This window comes from Vigna unguiculata, chromosome 9, assembly GCF_004118075.2.
Source record: "Vigna unguiculata cultivar IT97K-499-35 chromosome 9, ASM411807v1, whole genome shotgun sequence".
NCBI lineage: Eukaryota > Viridiplantae > Streptophyta > Magnoliopsida > Fabales > Fabaceae > Vigna > Vigna unguiculata.
Window position 1 is genome coordinate 36,680,622 of NC_040287.1, and position 19,397 is coordinate 36,700,018.

The 19,397-nt window shown below is 34.4% G+C and overlaps 3 protein-coding genes and 1 long non-coding RNA gene across 4 annotated transcripts; 3 read left to right on the forward strand and 1 right to left on the reverse strand.

Annotated features, from left to right (window-relative positions):
• Positions 1 to 640: 640 nt before the first annotated feature.
• Positions 641 to 1,690, forward strand: LOC114164222. Its single transcript, XM_028048808.1, has one exon. It carries the CDS (start codon positions 865 to 867, stop codon positions 1,582 to 1,584), a length of 720 nt encoding a protein of 239 aa, XP_027904609.1. The 5' UTR covers positions 641 to 864; the 3' UTR covers positions 1,585 to 1,690.
• A 1,534-nt stretch (positions 1,691 to 3,224) lies between these two features.
• On the forward strand, positions 3,225 to 6,302 carry LOC114164294 (ultraviolet-B receptor UVR8). The gene is made up of 5 exons (XM_028048903.1): positions 3,225 to 3,388; positions 3,495 to 3,674; positions 4,549 to 4,584; positions 4,708 to 4,865; positions 4,941 to 6,302. The coding sequence occupies exons 1-5, from the start codon at positions 3,235 to 3,237 to the stop codon at positions 6,207 to 6,209; spliced, it is 1,797 nt and encodes a 598-aa protein (XP_027904704.1). The 5' UTR covers positions 3,225 to 3,234; the 3' UTR covers positions 6,210 to 6,302.
• A 917-nt stretch (positions 6,303 to 7,219) lies between these two features.
• LOC114162755 (protein unc-13 homolog) lies at positions 7,220 to 12,122 on the reverse strand. Its single transcript, XM_028046721.1, has 5 exons — positions 11,515 to 12,122; positions 10,206 to 11,075; positions 9,495 to 9,950; positions 8,795 to 8,984; positions 7,220 to 8,709 (listed from the first exon to the last, which is right to left on the reverse strand). The coding sequence occupies exons 1-5, from the start codon at positions 12,025 to 12,027 to the stop codon at positions 7,778 to 7,780; spliced, it is 2,961 nt and encodes a 986-aa protein (XP_027902522.1). The 5' UTR covers positions 12,028 to 12,122; the 3' UTR covers positions 7,220 to 7,777.
• Positions 12,123 to 12,884: 762 nt separating this feature from the next.
• LOC114162166 lies at positions 12,885 to 14,681 on the forward strand. Its single transcript, XR_003599147.1, has 3 exons — positions 12,885 to 12,976; positions 13,088 to 13,159; positions 14,488 to 14,681. It is a non-coding gene; the product is annotated as an uncharacterized LOC114162166 (long non-coding RNA).
• Positions 14,682 to 19,397: the final 4,716 nt, after the last annotated feature.

Consider the following 19,397-nt stretch of genomic DNA (forward strand, 5'->3'; position numbering starts at 1 on the left):
GCCCCAGCCCACATGGGCCAGGGCCAAGCCGTATGAGTGGGGCTAAATTGCTTGGTTTTAGATTATGCACTTAAATCTATCTATTCAACCCGTGAACAAATTATAACAGTTCACTTTTCTAAAATTATTCTTTATCATATAGACTGAAATTTATTAAAACTCAAAACACTTTTTTCCATAGTATCTTCTTGTTACCTCTCCTTTTCTTGTATATCATATCCCTGATCTATAGTTTTCTCTCTTTTTTCCTTATTAGAAAACTTCTGACAACGTTAGATTTATTTTAGAAAATATAGTGTTATTTTTTTTTTCTCGTGGGCTTTCTATTTAGTTTTTCTTTTGACAGTGCGATAAGAGACTCTGGTCCCACTTTGTGACTATATGGAGTCAATTTGAAGAGCAGATTCACTGGAGTGCAAGCATTTCTAATAACTTGCCAACTATCTGGATCTGTTCTTATACTTTAACCAAACTGCATAAGAACTCCTCATAGCAAGTCAACATATTACAGTACAAATTTCAAAAACCATAGTTCATACATTCATAGGAGTTAATCTTAAAATATGATGAAGTAAATAAGAAAGTGTGCATTGTACGTATGAGTTGCAGGTTTTGGGGTGAATTGCTAAAGCGTGATGCATGGTTTACCACCATTGTAGGGAGAAAAGGGAAGTTGGGAAGTAAAGGTTTGGAATTTTACACCTTACAAAATTCCCTTCACCATCATCCATTCTTATTCCTTCACGTGTCCCCCAAAACTACACAACGAATCCCAGCCACACCTCTTCTACATAACCCTCAACCAACAACATTATTCTCTTATCCTAAATCCTTATTCAACCTTAATTTCCCCGTTTTTCAACAATGGAATCCCATGCCTCCAATTCAAACTCTCATCCCAATAACAGCAATAACAGCAACAACCACCACCACCACCCGCCTAGATTCAAACCCAGCCAACCCATCTCCGACCGGATAGTCCGTGCCCTCCGCCACCGTCTCCGCCTCCTCCACCGTGCCGGCTCCACCTTCTTCATATTCGGCGCCACCGGTAACGTGTACACGGTCACCCTCTCCTCGACCCCCTCCTGCACCTGCCCTGATCGTACAACCCCATGCAAGCACATCCTCTTTGTTTTCATTCGAGTTCTGGGCGTCTCCCTTGACGATGTCTGTCTAAGGAGGAGGACCCTTCGTCCCTGCCAGCTCCAACGCCTCCTCGGCAAGCCCACGTTGCCGGAGGCGGTGGCGGGGGGCAGCCTCCGGCAGAGGTTCCACCAACTGTTCTTGGGTGGAGGATCAAGAAAGGCAGAGATAGAGACGGAGGAGGGTGCGACGTGCCCGGTTTGCCTTGAGGAAATGGTGAAGGAGCAAAAGCTGGTTGCTTGTGGGACATGTCGTAACCCTATTCATGAAGAGTGCTTGATGCGGTGGAAGAGAAGCAGGGGAAGAAGATCGGCGAGTTGTGTGATTTGTAGAGCGCGGTGGAGGGACAGGGCGGAGCAGGATCAGTATCTGAACCTTTCTGCGTATGTTAGTGAAGATGACATGGCAGAACCTGCTGGGGGACTCTGCACTGGCTGAGTTTCATGTACATAATGTGTGGTTAATGAATCATAATCAAAATTAACTCAAATTGTTTATGCTGCAATTATGATTAGTCAGAATACTTGTGTATTGTTTCTGTATAGTTCATACTTCTTTTATCCTTTTATAGTCTTCAAATATAGAACAACACCAGTTTCCTTGCTTTTGTTTTCACTAAACACATACTCTGCAATTTGGTTCTTTTCAAAATGGAAAAAAAAAAGAGAGTCATAGTTGGACATAACAGAGGTGTTTTACTAGGAGAAAGATGAAAGACAGAAAACATATACCGATTCAAACGTTAAGCTACTGTCAAAATTAATCATAAGTTATAACGCTGATTTTGACAAAAATGGAAATTTTCATTTTTTGAATAAATATAACTCATTTCGAGTAAAAATATAGATTTGTTTTAATCAATTGCGTAAATTTAATTGTTTAAACTTTATATTTTAATTTGTTGAAAATAGAATGCTTTTGAAATATTAGTTCGTTTAAAATTATTACCAAATCTTAAATTAAATGACACTAAATTGTAAATGTCAACTTAATTCCATCCTTTTACATGATTAGAAATAATGATATAGAATATTATGGGATGTACTTTTTATTCTTTTTAAATGAAATGGTCTGAGAGGAACGTTCGATTTCCAAATAAATCTCCAATATAATTTAAAATGAATTTAGTAATATTTGAATTTTCAGAAAATATTTATTTTTTAAAAATTCTTTGAAATTTAATGAAAGAATTATTTATTTTTATCTATAATCTATAACAATTAATAAAGAAAATACTCTTAAAGTTAGTTTTTTATATACACTTTTTTTTGCTATTTTAAATAACAATAAATTAACTATTTTTACAAGTAATTATAGAAATTCCATTCCTATTTCATTTAGAATATTTATTTAAAAGATTAAAAATAAGAAAAAATAAGAGATAAATAAATAAATGTTATATATATATATATATATATTATAATTCCATTTTATTTATTATAGTAATGGTTAGATAGAAAATTGTAATTTTATTTTATTATTGAAAAAGTGTGTACATAACGTTTCCACAAGTTTTAAATAAAGTCAAATGAAATAAAATTTATTGACTTAAAAACGAACGAAAGGTTCTTTCAAACTGAATTCATGTGTTATTTTTTTTATAATTTTTTTATTTTAAACATTAGATTAATTAGTTTAGTTTTAAAATTTATGAGGATAATTGGTCTAGCTTATTATACAAGACAAGTTTCTACTATATAATTTTTTATATATTTAACAAGTATTTGGCAGATTATACACCTATTTGAATAAATGAAAAATAAATGCAAATCATATAAAATCAATGTATTACTATTTTAAATATATAAAGTTAAACTTCATGTTTTTCCAAAATAGTAAATTAAAATATAAGATCATTCTTAAATATTTAAAGATAGTATAAATGGATTGATTTAAGAATAAAAATACTTCCAATCATGTATAATATTACTTAATGTAAAATAAAAAATTATTATAATTTTAATAAATTTAAAATTAAACTAATATAATTTTCTTTTTCTTGTCATCTTTTGGATTTATTTGTGAGAGTAAAATATCGTTTGTGTTTTATTTTAATTTTTTTCGTGTCTCGTATTGAGAGCTATATGTATGTACATACTTTGGGATAAACAGCGTGTGTCGTGGCTTTGTGAGTTCTCATCGGAAGCAATGGAGGACGCCGGGAAACCTCATAAGTCCGGCAACCCATCGCGTAAGGTGGTTGATTTGGCTGCCGGAGAAGCACACAATCTCATTCTTACTGGTGAGTAGGCCAATTAATTTTTTTGGGAAAGAAAATTGAAATTTCAAATTTCATTGTTTGTGTGAAGTGTCGAGTTGAGGGTTGAATTGTTTGCTGTGATTTGAAGGTGATGGCGGTGTTTACAGTTGGGGTAGGGGAATGTTTGGAAGGATTGGGAATGGCTCAGAAAAGGACGAGCTTTTTCCAGTGCAACTCAACTTTGGAAACGCAAACCCAAATGGAACACAAGACAATGTCAAGATCGTGGGAATTGCTGCTGGTGCTTATCATAGTCTCGCTCTTTCAGGTTATCTAATACTTCACACTTTTCAATTTCCCCCTTTTTATATAGATATCCTAACGACTAAACTTAGGTGCGTTTCTTTGGATGCTATTAGTTATGTACTCCAATGAGATATAATCTCGTCTTCTAAAATCTGCACAAAAAATGCTTGCCTAAATGGTCAATATAAATTATCCAGATGCAGTTTCAATTTTGATAAGATAACAAAACAGCTAACTGCATGTAAGTTTTGTTCTATCTAGAGAAAGAAAAGTCGAGTGCAGTTCTTTGAGTGTCTTCAGTGTTGTTCCTTGAATAGATCTATCATTTTTTGAAAATTGTCTTCTGATTAAAATTGTGGTGTAACGTTCTGGCCAGAAATAGATGAAATAAACTCCAAATTGATTTTTGTTCAAGAATAAAACTTAATACATCAGACCTTGTTTCTCTTTTGCTGAATTCTTAGGTCACCTGGACAAGAACAAATAAAAATTCATCAGAATATAGTTACTTACTTCCTCAGCTTATTGTTATTAAGAGGAACAGTTCATCTTATTAATTTTCATCTTAAATGCTCCATAACGAGCAGGTGACCTCCTGCAGTATAATTTCATTTTCATTGTTGTTTGCTGAAATGTGAACACAGAAGTCAAATAATAAAGTGTTGTCTGCTAACTCAGATTTCCAGATTTGAATTTTTTTCCCTTGATGGTAACTCTGGCTAAAGTTTCCCAATTATTAGTAACCTTGTTGCCAACCCATCATAAGACTGATGAGGGTATTCTTGAATATAGATTTGTCAAACAGATGTGAAACACATCTATTGTAACTTAGGCTGGTTCTTCTGATTTGAATTTGAAGGTATTCCACCATCTAATTCTTCAGTCTGTGTTGACAGATGATGGAGCTGTTTGGTCTTGGGGTTACAATTTCTGTATCCTTAATATGCTTGAAATCCATTGGTTCATCTCAGTTAATATATATCGCTTGTTTTTACTTTAGAAGTTTGTTGAATTTATGCTCTGTACTGGCACCTACACCCTTGACTACTGTATGGATGGTCAACTTGGTACAAATGTAGAGGAATCACATGACAATGAATATGATGTTGGAGACTATTGTTTAGTGCCCCGCTTACTGAACAGTTTTGTTGAATTGCACACTGTCAATTCTTCATCGGGTGTGTCTGAAACAGAAGCCAAAACATCACTTAAGGTATAAACGAGTTGCATTCATTTTCTTAATCTAAAACGGAAACCAAGGTGACTTCACACCGTTCAACTTTCACAGATATGTGCTGTCAAAGCTGGAGGAATGATGTCTCTGGCCATTGATAACCGTGGAACCCTTTGGATGTGGGGAAACTGCCCACAACAAAGTAAAGAAGGTGAGTTAGCACTCGTAAGCAGTTTCACTCCAACTCCAGTTCTGGATTTTCTGGGTCGATCTGTTGTCAAGGTTGCATGTGGAAATGAGCATATCGTAGCACTGGTTAGTGCTGGCGGATCATACAATGGTGAAGATCTAGTATGCTACTCTTGGGGTTATAATACCCGTGGTCAATTAGGGTTGGGGGATAGAGAGAAGAGGCTGCATCCGGAAGTTGTTAAAACATTTGATGAGGAGTCACCCTATGAGGTGGCATGTGGCGCCTATCACACTGCTTTGCTCACTCGTGTAAAGAAAACTAGTGACACATTAGAGAGCACATGCTGGACCTTTGGCCTTGGAGATAATGGCCAACTTGGGCATGGAACAACACAAAGCACATTATTTCCTACACCTGTTAAAGAATTGCCACGAAATATATCCCTTATTTGTGTTGACTGTGGTTTGTTTCATACAAGCGTAGTTTCCTCAGATGGGGATGTGTGGTCATGGGGAATGGAGAAGGGTCTTGGCTTATGCCCTGATGCTAGTCGAGCTGGAACAGATTCTGGTGATGCACTGTCTCCCCGTCTTATGTCATGGAAGCCAAATCAACCTAAATTTCCAGATCCAGTTAAACTTGCATGTGGGGCAGCACATACTGTTATAATTGCGAAAGGGGGATATAGAATGTGGTCTTGGGGTAGGGGAAGAAGTGGAGTTCTTGGAGATGGTAAAGGAATAGATTGTTACACTCCCACGCTCGTACTATGGCCCCAAATGATGGAGGACTCTGAGGAAGAGGAAGTAAAAGGCGATGGTGAACAAGATAAGGCTAGAGAAAATGAGACTGAAGCAACAAATGAAGTAGAAGAGAAACTATCCTCAGCATTGAATGAGCTGAAGCTGCTTCAAACAAAGTTATCTGTGATTAGAAAATATGCCAGTATACTACATGGTTCTGTTTTTGGAAAGCCCTTTGATGAGCAAGATATCCCTGATTCGTTGCAGAATTCAGGTTCATTTGACATTGGAAAAGAATGGGAGAAGATGTTAGGGACTGCAGATCATAGGAAGCTAATTAGGTTGGAAATGTTTTACCGAGACATGCTTGCTGGAGTAAAAGATGAACTAATGAAGAGAAGGATCAAGGAAATTGTAAAGGAGTGTCTCCAATCTTCAGAGGCGTAAAATCAGTATCTAAATGTAAAACATGATACCATTCTGAACAAAAGGATTTCACATAAAAAGTAATGAGCTATTTGATCATTCCATTTTGCACCATTGGTATGTCCATTTACTACTCACTCTTGTTGATCATTTTATTTGCACTTGTTTTATTCGGTACCACATTATCTGTATTACAATCTCCCCACCCAAACCTTACCTTTCTTCCGTTATACGGTGTGTCTTTGCACATAAATGACCCTTACGTGTTTAATGCCAGTGGAACTCGCAGAAACAAAACGAAAACGACAATATCGTTAATTTTGCGTATCAATTTTTGTCACATTCTTAGTTTTACGATACCAGATATAAAACAGAAAAAATAAAATTATTACAGCATATAGCATACATTTGATTTTAATTTTTTATCAAACCAGGAAAATATATTTGAGAATTCATATCTCCAATTTCCTGATCCACAACACATTTTTATACTACAAGCAAGATGTTACGCTTTTCGTTTTTCACTTCTACATTTAACGAGCCATTCTTCCCTTTTTCTTTTTGTTCAAATCATAAGTGTAAAGCTAAATGAATTTGCTGTACAAGTGCCTATAATTCAGAAATTTGTTTGTCATCGCGGCATTTATGTAACTTTGGCTATTAGTTTCATAATTTTTAATTTTTTGGTGGGTCACTAAAGTGTAAAATTTTATACGATTGGTACAATAAGAGCAATCAATTATTCCGGTCCCGCTGGATAATGAGAACCCGGTGATTGCGTTTTCCAAACTCAAGCACCTAAAGGTGCTTTAGCTGTCCACACATGGCACATCTCAACATTCCATACCAGAAACTTCCTTCGGATAAGTCCAAAAACCAAATATGTCTGACTAAAGAAAGATGTATGTATTACATAAGAGTGCTGCATTAGCATATATATATATATATATATATATATATATATATATATATATATATATATATATATATATATATATATATATATATATATATACAATGTTAAATCCCAGTTTACAATCAATGCCAGCCTTTTCATTCATACTAAGAAAAAGTTGCATAAACTTCAATCAACAAATGGGCTATATTATACAATTCCTGCATTTCATACTAGTAGAAGGGGAAACCCAATCCAAAGGAATTTAACAAAAGAATAATGAGAACGTAGGATATCATTTTCATATTATATAGAGAGAACTCTCAAAAAAAAAAAAAAACTTAAGCTAAACGCAGAATAAACCACCGTGAGATATCTCTAGTAATAATTAATGAATCAGAAAGAATATTCAACTACCTTCCCAGATAAGCCAGCCATAATCATGGCCCACATTTATGCTGCCTCACTTCAGACTTGGAGAATATGCTGCCGATAGCACTAAGGCTCTGGACAATATTCCCAATGTCTAGCAGGACGGACCCATCCTGACGTAGGTCTTGCTGAACAACTCACATAAATTACCTGCTTGGCAACGTCGCACTAAACACCAGCAGAACCAGACAGTTAACAGATCGTATATCCCACTCCCAAGTACATCACAGTTTGCCATTCCATAAACTAGTTCTCAGGGTTGTTAAAGTTTCTTAGGTAGATCATATACCTTTTTCAGAAACTTGGAAGCTGATTCATCATTTCTATAGCATAAAACACGTAACAATGTGTTTGGTTCTGACGGATTCCACTGTCCTGAAGTGGGAGGTAATGGAAGTTTAGACCTGGCGGAGGATTTATACGTCTCCATGGTCAACCGTCTAAACTGCTCTATGAGGGTCTCTGTGTCAGTTCTGAAAAGGGGAAGGATAGACCTCGCAGTTGTTGAAAACTTATCTATTAATTCAGAAGGCAAGCCATCCCCATTTGCCCAAAACAATTCCTTCAGAAATTTGAAATCATCCTCGATGATCTGAGAATCCTTCCGGTTAAAAGCACGCGAGGGGCCTCCAGCAAGCAATACAAGCAAAAATCCATCAAAGGAAGCTCTCATTATTTCAGTAACAATTCGTGTGCGAATTTTTTCATGAACAGTATCTGAAATGAACATTAATTTCCGTTCAAGTTCCTGAAGGTATGGCTCAATTCTTGAAGATGATGGATCCCCAACGTACAAACTATCCAATAAAACATGGCCTAGATCATGGAAGACAATTCTATACGCTGCAGCCTCGCAGAGTTGCTGAATTCCTTCAAGACACGCAGCTGGAGATAGTTCAAACTTCTTTGCTAATCCATTTGAAAAATCTTCCACGTGAGCAGATTCAGAGTTCCGTAGAAGAGTAATTATTCTCTTTTCCAGAACATCAAATTCACCCAGGATCCACTGCAAAGTATTTATGCGAACACAGAATTGTGGTATTCCAGAAGAGCTATCCCCATTTGTTGCAACCTGAGGGTTTCTCTTCTGAGGATTTGGAGATTTATCTTTTTTCTTCCCAAAGCCCTGAAACTTTGAACCGATAGTGCACCTGGTCAACGCTGGCATTGTTGGAAGAAATGTGTTTCGTGATCCTGAATATTAAAACAAAGAATAGTTACTAAAGATGCCAAATATCAGAGCTCCAGTGCTCAACTATAAAATTTCAACATCATTTACCACAGCCAGATTTTGCTTTGATGACATAATACTGAAGGCATTTGTCAAGGCCATTCATCACTTCAGGAAGCATTGCAGGATGCATGGGTATCGGAAGCTGAAAGAAAGCATCCAAAGTCTCATTTATAATCCGCAAAACATCAACAGCGGATGGAGCATATCCTTCCTGATTTGCTTGAGGACTCCAAACCTAGGATTGGATAACACAGTAAACTAAGTTAGTTCATGACATGGGCATTCAATTAATGCAGATAACCAGAAAACACGAAAAACAAACACATGCTATCTCTAATCAATTAAGAGAATATCATCATGCAAAGAAATACACAACATACAAATGTTCAAAAATGAATTTATGATGTTTCATCTGTAAAATCATGAGCCTATGGACAAACAACTTCACCAAGTACTTAACCAATAAGTTCCCATCACACGAGAGCTTTTGCTATATATTTGATAATAAAAATGTTGAAATAAGGTAAAGGGATTATCTTGGTAATCTTTACAAAGAAACTTATAGCTCTTCTCAAGAGTTTCTAGGAATTATAAGGTGTTTTCAAAATCTCCAATAATCTCCATAAAAGTTCTTCCAACCCCCTCCTAATTTGTATCAAAATGCTCATCCGCAACAATTCTCATAGGTAATAGTGCCAATGAAAATTATCAACTGGTAATAAAAGAAAAGATAATGGATGCAAACCTCTTGCTGCAGATTTCTATCGACCCACTCCTTTAGTCTGTCTATTCTAGTTTTAATCCATATTTTCACAAGATTAGCAATTGCCCCTTCAGCCTCATAAGGAGGCATCTCACGGATAATTGCTTTACCACCATCATCGCTTTCCACTGAATCCTCCACTGCTATCTGCACAAGGTCTTTCTCTAACTGATCGGCAGCTCGCAACACTTGAACCGCATCAGGTGTCAATTCTGTGATACCTGATATGAACTGCTTTAATTCGTTTCCATAGCATGAGTGAAGGGTGGCTACAGCAAGACCTGCTGCCAAAGGATGCCACCTCTTAAGTATTGGACTGAAGACTTGTTTTTCATTGATTGCCAGGCTACCTACATCCTTCGCAAGGATGGCAAGGACAGGGAGAGCATTTGGCTGATTTTTGGATGCTCTCCTGCTGGAGTCTGCCTTCTCCATTATCTATGCAGCAGCAAAACAAGCATATTTCAGCATATACATTCATTAAAATACAGAGAGGCTGATAGATCAAGAATTTAACATGAAACTAAAGGCATAAATGTATTTACAATCAAAATCTATCAACACAACCAAACTATCCATTAGACCACATATGGATATCCCTCTTCAAGCACCAATGTAATCCGAGTATATCATAACCCTAAGTCATTCACCTTTTACTAAATGGAAAAACCAACGGCTGACAGATGAACTTGCCTGAGCAAAAGCAGTGCGTAGTGATGACCTGATGTAGGTTTCAATTCTTTCGCGAGCCACATTGACATCATTTCTTCTCCTCCGGCGATACTCATTGGATATATCCTCAACCAAAATCTTAGCTGCTGCTACCCCTAAAGAGACTATGCCCTGCATGGTTTCAACATTACCCCGGTCAAAAGTTTCATGATATGCAAGGAGCCTCTTCTCAGCCCACCCCAATATAGAAGTCAACGTAGAGCTCAAAACTTTGGAATATTCTGCATCTTTTGTTGTCTTCGCATCTTTTGCAACTTCCGCCAGCTGGCCATCAGCAGCAGATAGCAGTTCCAAATCCAACTGGCCAGTGACAACAAACCGGTGAAACAAAACCCAAGTGAAACAAAGATTATGCAACGTCTGATTTAATCCAAGGATGCCCCAGGTCTTCTTAATTTGTTCCATCAGCTCATCAAATTCCTCAATAACAGACGATTCATCATTAGCATCAAAGCATGATTGCAAAAGCATTTCATAAAGCCGCAGATTCAGAGGAATCCCATCTGCCCAGTGGCATGAATCAGCATAAGATCCATCATACGACCGATTTGCAAGAGACATGACAGCACTACGAAGAACCTGCATAGATTCAGTATTCTTCCCGGTTTCTATAGGCTTATCCAATGCAGCATGAATAATCTGTCGCAGACGCTGTGCCGCAGAATTCGACTTATCCAAGGGCATTTGTGGATGCAAAATTAAACCAGCCTCGAGAACCTTCAAGGTTCTTTTCTGCCACTCGACATACTCTTGCTGATCAGTAAAATCCGAAGCCTTGAGTTGCTGCAGCAACTCAAGCGGAACCACCACAGACTCAATCCTTCTTCCAACCTACAACGAACATACACTCAGTTAAGCTTCAATGACACTATATATATATATATATATATATATATATATATATTCATATATCGAGCAATTCCACACACGCAACAATTAAGAACAAGTTAACTAGCACTTCGCGAATATGTTCATTCGAGCACGTCTTAGTTATATTTGGATCAAAGTAACAAGCACGCGAAAAACTTGAGAGAATCCAATAGCAGATCAAAGGATTCTGAACTCTCGCCGACCGCAATTGCAGCCACATTTGTCCACAATTTCTGGCAACATCAAGGATTGCGTTCAAACCTCGACAGTGGCCGCAATTTAAAACCTCAGTGATAACCGATAAGCAAGTAAAATTGAACCAGATCAACCATCACTTGTTACATGCATTGCAGGACGCGCGAAAAACGTGAAGAGTGGATTAAGCGAAGAGTGTTATGACCTGGCCAGCGGAAATCCTGAGAAGAGCGCGTCTCACGCGCGAATCCATGGCTTCGGAAACCCTCATCTGGTTCCGCATGAGTTCTCCGACAGTTAACGGCCGCTTCGGCTTTCCCTGGCCCGAACCGGAAGCCGAACCGGAGCCAGGACTCTTCCTGGAGGCCGAACCAGGCGATTTCAAGCCGAAGGCCTTCTTAACCTTGCTGGCAGCGGTGGAAGTGATGGATCGCTGGAGTGCTTGCGAGTTCGGCGAGTTCTGGCCTGGTGAATTGGCGGCGGAGTGATTGGGAACGGAACTGAGCGGCTTGCCGGAGGAGGTGCGGCAGGCGGCAACGAAGATCTCGAAGGCTGTTAGGGAGAGGTCGGAATCGGAGAGGTTGGCGGCGAGTTGGCCGAGCGGAGAGGGTAGGTCGTCGGCGGAAGAAAGGGCGGAAGGTTTTGGAGGCATTATGGTTGGCGGCGTTGTGTCTCTCTTGGAATGGCCCAATGATAGGTCCCTGAAGAGATGAGCCATTGCGAGAACAGAGAGAAAGAAAAGAAAGAAGAAGAGAAGAGGTGAGAGAGAGAGTCAAGAGTATGGACTACATACATACACGGTAAAAGTCCCGTTCAGATCAGATGGGGACACTCCCTCTCCTTTCTCTTTTTACTTTTCTTCTATTCATTTTTTTTTTTATTCATGTCTTCTAAATCAATTCAATCTTCCATATACTCTTCTTCCTTTTTTCTAGAACTTTAATTTATTTCGTATTTTTTTTATCTCTGACTTTGTCCAAATTTTGGCTTACATTCTTCATTTTTTTTCTACTTTTTTAAGATATTTAATTGCATCATGTATAACAGAAGAAAAAAAATGTATAAGATTTTCTTTTTGTTTTTCTTGGTTCTTCACCTTGGATAAAAGAATTCATAATTTTTAGTTTTTAAGATATCATATACACTAATTTGAATGAATATAATTTTAAACTGTTTTATTTTTTAAAATACTTTTTAACATTGTCGACTTGCAAATTTCGTCAATTAACATTGACCAGAAAAATAAGAATATTAATCGATGTTGGTTGAAAGTTTTTCAGTAATATTGAGAAAGAAATCCTCCTAAATTGTTGAAGAAAAAATATCTTTATAAAACAAAAATTACTGCGAACATCGATAAAAAGAATTACGACATACGTATGTAAAAAAAAATCTAATTCACATTTATAAAAAAGTAATTTTCCCAATATTTCCCGAGTAAACACTATTTAATATTGAGAGAGAAAAAAAACAGTGATAAGGATTGTCGTTAAGCTGTTGGGCCTAAGGGGAGGCTGGTCCAAAGGATAAAATCACCCTAAGTCTGCCTAATTGTTTCATTGTGCACTTTCAGAACCCACTCCCTTGGTGCTTAGAGCCGCAGCCGTCACTCCGCTAGGGTTCAGTCTTGAAGCTCCGTCACATTTGTTCGAGCCAGTTAGTTCCATGTAAGTTGTATCCCATCCCACACCTCCTTGTTTGTTCTTATCTCAGTTGCTTCGAGTTCGGTCTAGAGTCGTACTGAGTACTTCATGCCACTCTGTCCTTGTGTTTTCCAGTTCGCTACGTTGCCTTGGGAGCTGTTGCGTTTCATGTTCGCACTAGGAACCCAATTGTTGGCCTTTTTCCAGGTAGGGAAGCTAAGGCCCTTCTCTTATATTTTGTTGTTTCATGTTGTTTGGCTGTCGTTTCAGTTTTGTGTGGTTGGTATGATACTATGTTGGTTTGGAACGCATAGATCTGTTGTTTGAAATGGTGGGTGTCACTGTTGCAGGAAAACAGTGGCGAGACCTGCAAATCTCGCCCAAGCGAGCCAGTCTCGCCTAGGCGAGATGGGCAGGGGCTCGCCCAAGCCCTTTTATGCAAGAGGTCGCCCAGGCGACCCGCTCAATATTTTTGAGCGAGCGAGCGTCTCACCCAGGCGAGAGGGGTCTCGCCTAAGCGAGAGGGGTCTCGCCTAAGCGAGATCCCGCGTTGGTTTCTAGATGCTCTTCGAGCCCTCGCCTAGGCAAAGGGGGCTCGCCTGAGCGAGACCCTTCAGCCTGAGCGAGGGGCTGGACGAGACAGTGTGCTGTTTGGATGCTGTTTGTTCTTGGATGATTAGTATTGGTTTGGAAATGAATGTTATGATGAGAAACATGTATGTAATGGAATATTATGTATGCTTGGCATGATTCATGAATTGTAGATGACGGGTTTGGTATGGACTTAGCATGTGAAATAAATGAGGTGGTTATTATTAAAGAGGCATGATAACGAGATGGGTTGAAATCCTATGTGCATGGATGGGTTATGATGAGTTGGATTGAGTTGGAATTGGAAACATGAAAGGTATTGGTTTGAAAGGTTGACGTAACGAATGTATAATTGCATGACGAATACTATTTGACTATGTGACCATGTTTTGTCTGTGTCAGTGCGTAATACCTTGGGGTCTCTAGGTGAGACTTTCAGGGTCGCGCTTCAGTGGTCGGGATGTAATTCTATGGCCCCTGTTAGTGGGTGCCCCATTTGTATAACTAGGTAAGGATTCAAGGTAAGGTCGCATCCTGACACTCTAAGGGGTCAGTTAGTCTTACCTAGAGCGGACTGACTCCTGTGGTGAGAGTAATAGGAGGCCTGAAATTCATTAAGGGCTAACCTTGTGATGAGGAAATATTGATTCATTATAACACTTGTAAAACATAGCTCGGGGGTGAGCAGAGGTATCCACCACAAGTGCAAGTGTCCGCTGAATCCGACCAAGTTATACGTATCCGGATGAGTCGAGTCGAGTCGTAGTGTATTGTTTGAAAGGTCGTAACATGCTGGTGTGATGTATGTGTGATGGACTGTGAATATGTATCTGACTCCATTGATGAAATGATTTTGTGCTCTAGCTTACCCTACTTTCTTTGTTGTGTGATCTACTGTGTGGTACTCTCTTTTGCGATGATCATCAACTTGTTGGTGTGAGCAGATGCGAGGAACACCCGTAGGCAACAAGGGGGTGGAGATTCCGCTGCCTAATCCGCGTGGACCAGTTTATATTTCTGTATGAGTTTATTTAGGGGTGCGACCCGTGTATCTGTTCGTCCTTAGATTTATGTACTTGGTAAATTTTTTTTCCCTCTAGTTTCTTTTGGACATCGTGGTGTGCCATGGATCATATGGAGTTGAGTTTAAAACTTCCAGATCGCGCTTTTATGTTATCTTTCCCATAACATTCCTTTAATTTTGCGTACTTAATTGAATGGAGTGTTACACTAAAGAACTATTATTAAAATCGATAAAAAAAATCTTATTCACATCAAATGAAAAATATTCATTCTGATAACATCGTGATCTTAATCAAGTCAATGATACTTTAATCAAAATCAAACTAAGGAAAAATTGTGAAAAGTAAAATACAAATATGAGAATACGAATTACTTTAAATTCTTTTTTTTAGGTAAAAATTAAATTTTTTAATTTTAAACACTCCAATTACTCTAAATAAAATTTCATAATTTTAATTTTTTATAAAATTTTCAAACAACATATTTTATCATAAAATGTATAAAATTCTCTATAAAAATAATTTTCTTTTTAAATCTTTTTATCCAAACAAGTTATCAATTTTTTTTCTTCCAAATAGTTCTCTCTTTTTAATTCTTTCATAATATGTTTGGATAAAGTATTTTAATGAAACAATTATTTCTTTTAAAGAAAATGTTTTTATTTAGATAGAAAAATTAAAAAATATTTAAAATGCAATTTTTTTAAAGTATTTCAACTAACTAAATTAGTAGAAATTCAAATACTCTCAAAATACGTAAAATTTAAAATTCTTCATACTCACAACCTTGCACTCTGTACACTTTAGACCTTAAACAGTATACATTATTTAAATTGTTTAAGTTGATTATTTATACATTAAAATAAAGGTTTAGTTATGTTTTAAGTTCCTAATAAATTTGGAAACTTTCATTGAGTCCTACTAATTTTTTGTGCTCTTCCCTTAAAATTTTAAAACTTTCTAATTGAGTTCTACACATTAGTGTGATAGTTAACTTTGTAATGTGAGAGTTATCTTGCAGTGTCACTTTCCATAAATGTCAACATAATATTCATTATAAAAAGACGTAATGACGAAATCTTTTCCAAATATTTATTATATTTAATGAAAAAAATAATAATTTAAGTAAAATTATTAAGTTATAAAATTAAAAATAAATAAACAAATAAATAATTACAAAAATATAAAACATGTAACAGAAAAAAATATTAACAAAAGTAAAAAATATAAATTAAAAAGTTAACATATTACAAAATTATAAAAATATATAATTTTATTATTACAAAATTATAAAATATACAAATATAATTTTATAGTTTTATAATTTATAATTATGAAACTAAAAAAAAAAAGAATTATGTTTGCGTATTTATAATTTCGTAATTATGAAATTATATATTTTTATAATTTTATAATTGTTGTAATTTTATATTTTTAAGTTTTTAATTTTATAATTTTGTTTTCACAATTTTAATGTTTTATATTTTTGTATTTTATAATTTATAAATTAAATTAAATTTAAAAATAATTTTTTTTAATACAGTAAATATTTGGAAAAGATCTCGTGGATCTCTTGTAACCAAATAATACGACATTTATGAAAAGTAAAAATACAAGTGTCAAGTCACAAAGTTAATCGTCACACACTTAATTAGACTATAAATTGGGAAGTTTTAAAATGTTAAGATTCAATAAAGCACAACATTTATTAGAGACTCAATATAAATAATGAGATGTTAAGATTGAACTATGAGATTGTATTTCAACATTTAAGATTATTATATATATTTCATAAAGATGCTCACACTTTCATCTAAAGATGTAAAGAATGTGTAAACATATACGATATAAATTCAATACAAACTATTTGTATCAAACATTTATAAGTGCTAAAATATCGAATATTTTAAATTTGTCAACAACCTACAAAATTGAAGTTTATATACTATATATGCAAAGAATGTGTCGGGTGATGATATTTTATAATATAATTTAATCTTCAAAATATATAATGTGTCGGGTGATGATATTTTATAATATAATTTAATTTTCAAAATATATAAGTAGATATTTGTTATTAAATATGTTAAAGAAGTGAATTTTAAATTTATCTGAACTTTTAATATACCATTTGTTTGTTTTAGGACTTACAACACTTTATTTTATGAATAATAAAAGTTGAATAGAAAAAAAAAAAAACATTCAGGATACTTCAACCTTTTCACACACAAATCATATAAACATATCACAGTAACATAAACCACAAATTCTTTACTCTAGAATTTATACTTCCCATGTATCTCTAACAAAAAAAAAATGTTATCTAGCTTGATAAATGTTCTCTACATGCAAATAACAAAATATAATATCCCAAAGTAATTTTAATAATATCAATACACATTTTACCATACTAGTGATGCATTTGTCATTCAAAAACAGGATTCATTTGTACTACTTATCCTCCCTTGTATTCCTTCTATTCCTACCATAATATTTGTTGATATATTTGCATTTTTTTTTTATTGAAATCTTTCTTTCTCTATAATATGACACAAATTGACTTTTTATTTTAAAGTGATTTTTTTATAAAATAATATTTATACTAAGAAATTGTATTCTTTTGGTTTTAAAATCTACCTATTGATAAATAATTAATAGAATGATTGAAATTCTTAATTGTTGATTGTGTAATTATAAGTAGATGAATATACATGACTCATTATATATTTGTTTTTATCTTTATTTTGATAACTTTATCTTTTGTTTCTTATTTATATAAAAAAATTGTCACTAAATGTGTGTGTATATATATATAATAAAAATTTATCAGCTCAAGTAAGAAAGTAAGACATTATTTAATTTTATTAGTTTTTTAGGTTGAAAGTATCATTTTCTGCAAAATTCTTAATTTTGTAAACTATTTTATGAGGATAATGAGGATGTCTATTAGTTAGATGGGTATTATTACGTAATATATATACCAATTTAATTATTTTGATCTTTTTCATATGTCTTATAATATCTTCTTCCTATTATTTGAATTGTTCATCCGTGGGTGTGTTTGCGAATTTACGCAGTTGCATAACGCGGGGTTGAAAAGGAATTTGAAAAAGGAATTGAATAAGTGTATAAAGATTGGGTAAAATTTGAATACGATAGGAGGTAGGAATATTAATAAGTGGTTGAAGCAAGTAAAAGTATAAAGATGTATTTGAATACGACTTCCTTGCAATTCTCACATGGTAAATGTCAAACTACATACGCGTTATTGGATTTTAATACTATTTCTTCACCCAACCTACGCTTTCAAACATTGAATTCCATTATATACTTCATACTACTCTTCTGTTACATCCAATCATCTACATTACTTTCTAATATTAACACCTACATAATCAATTATTTGGGAAGATGGGAAAAAAACATATATATCAACCGACAAATTAATCATAATTATTCTGTAATTGTCTTTAGATGATTACTCTAATTTTAAATCAAAATACTCATTTATACATAAACAAAACTTTAAAACTGTAATCTAATACATAAGTGAAATGTTTTTACTTTTTTATATGTTATTAGTGTAAATGTGTATATTTTTAAAAAATAAGAAAATATACTATGTATGTAAAATAGTTTCATAGTGTCATTCAAACAAGTTTGTTACAACTCATGTATTATAGAAGTTTGTTAGCTTTCCAATAAATCCATTCAAAAACTTAAAAATAATTACAAATATTAACTTCAACTTAAAAAAGTAAATAAAATATTAAAAAATTTTGCTTTTACACATTTTTTAGCAAAAACAAAGTGTTTAACTTGTTATTTGAGCATACTTAATATTTAGTTTTATTTTTTTTATTCTTCTTTGAAGTTAACAAGACATTTTGAGATAAAAACTCTTCAAAATAACAAATAGTTTATTTTAAAATAAATTTTTTAAACAATTAGTGAAAGAAACTTTTAAAAATCTTAATTATTTCTTTTTTTTTTCATTTCAGTCTAATTTAAAGTATTAAATGATTTTCCTTTTCAATTTACTCTCCCAAACTTCAATTAATCCATCCCAACTCAGGGTTAACAATTTTTTTTCCTTTATTCAGAAGACTCATAATAAGCCTTACTCAATTATCTATACCAATCACTTGTTAATACGATAGTTTGTATCATTGATACTTGTACATTACTAAATTTAAAAAAAAAGATTTTTATTCAATTAATGATAAATTGTTTCTAATTTTAATGATGTTTAATAATAATAGTTTTACTCTATCGCTGAAAAAATGTGATAAATAGTGAAATTTGTAAAGTGAGATAGATATATAACATTAAGAAAAGAAGTTAAGTTTTGTTACTCTCCAAAAAAGAAGAAATAAACTTTGATTGATATTATCAACCACTGATGCATATATCTAAAGTAGTTGTTGAAATATGTTAAGAAGGATCGGAGTGAGTGGCACTTTATCTTTTCTTTTATTCGATGAAAACTTGATTCTTAAAGAGTTTAGTGGGTGTCGGTTGTGGCATTTGTAAAGTTAGTGGTGGTAAAAGAAATGCACTGATTCAGTGTTTAACTCATAAATAAAGGTGGATTAAAGTCAATTCCTTGGGTATAGATGATACCTGCATCAGATGGATAGGTTTATATGGATTCTGAGAAGTTGAGAATGAAAATCCTTTAATATGTTATGGTTGCTATAAGACAAAATAATCTCCATTAAGATTCTTAAAAACAAAAACAAAAAATTAATAATAAAAAAATGGTATATTATGCACGTTTTAAGTTTCCCCCCATTATTTTAATATAGTAAATTTTCATGTATTCAATATAT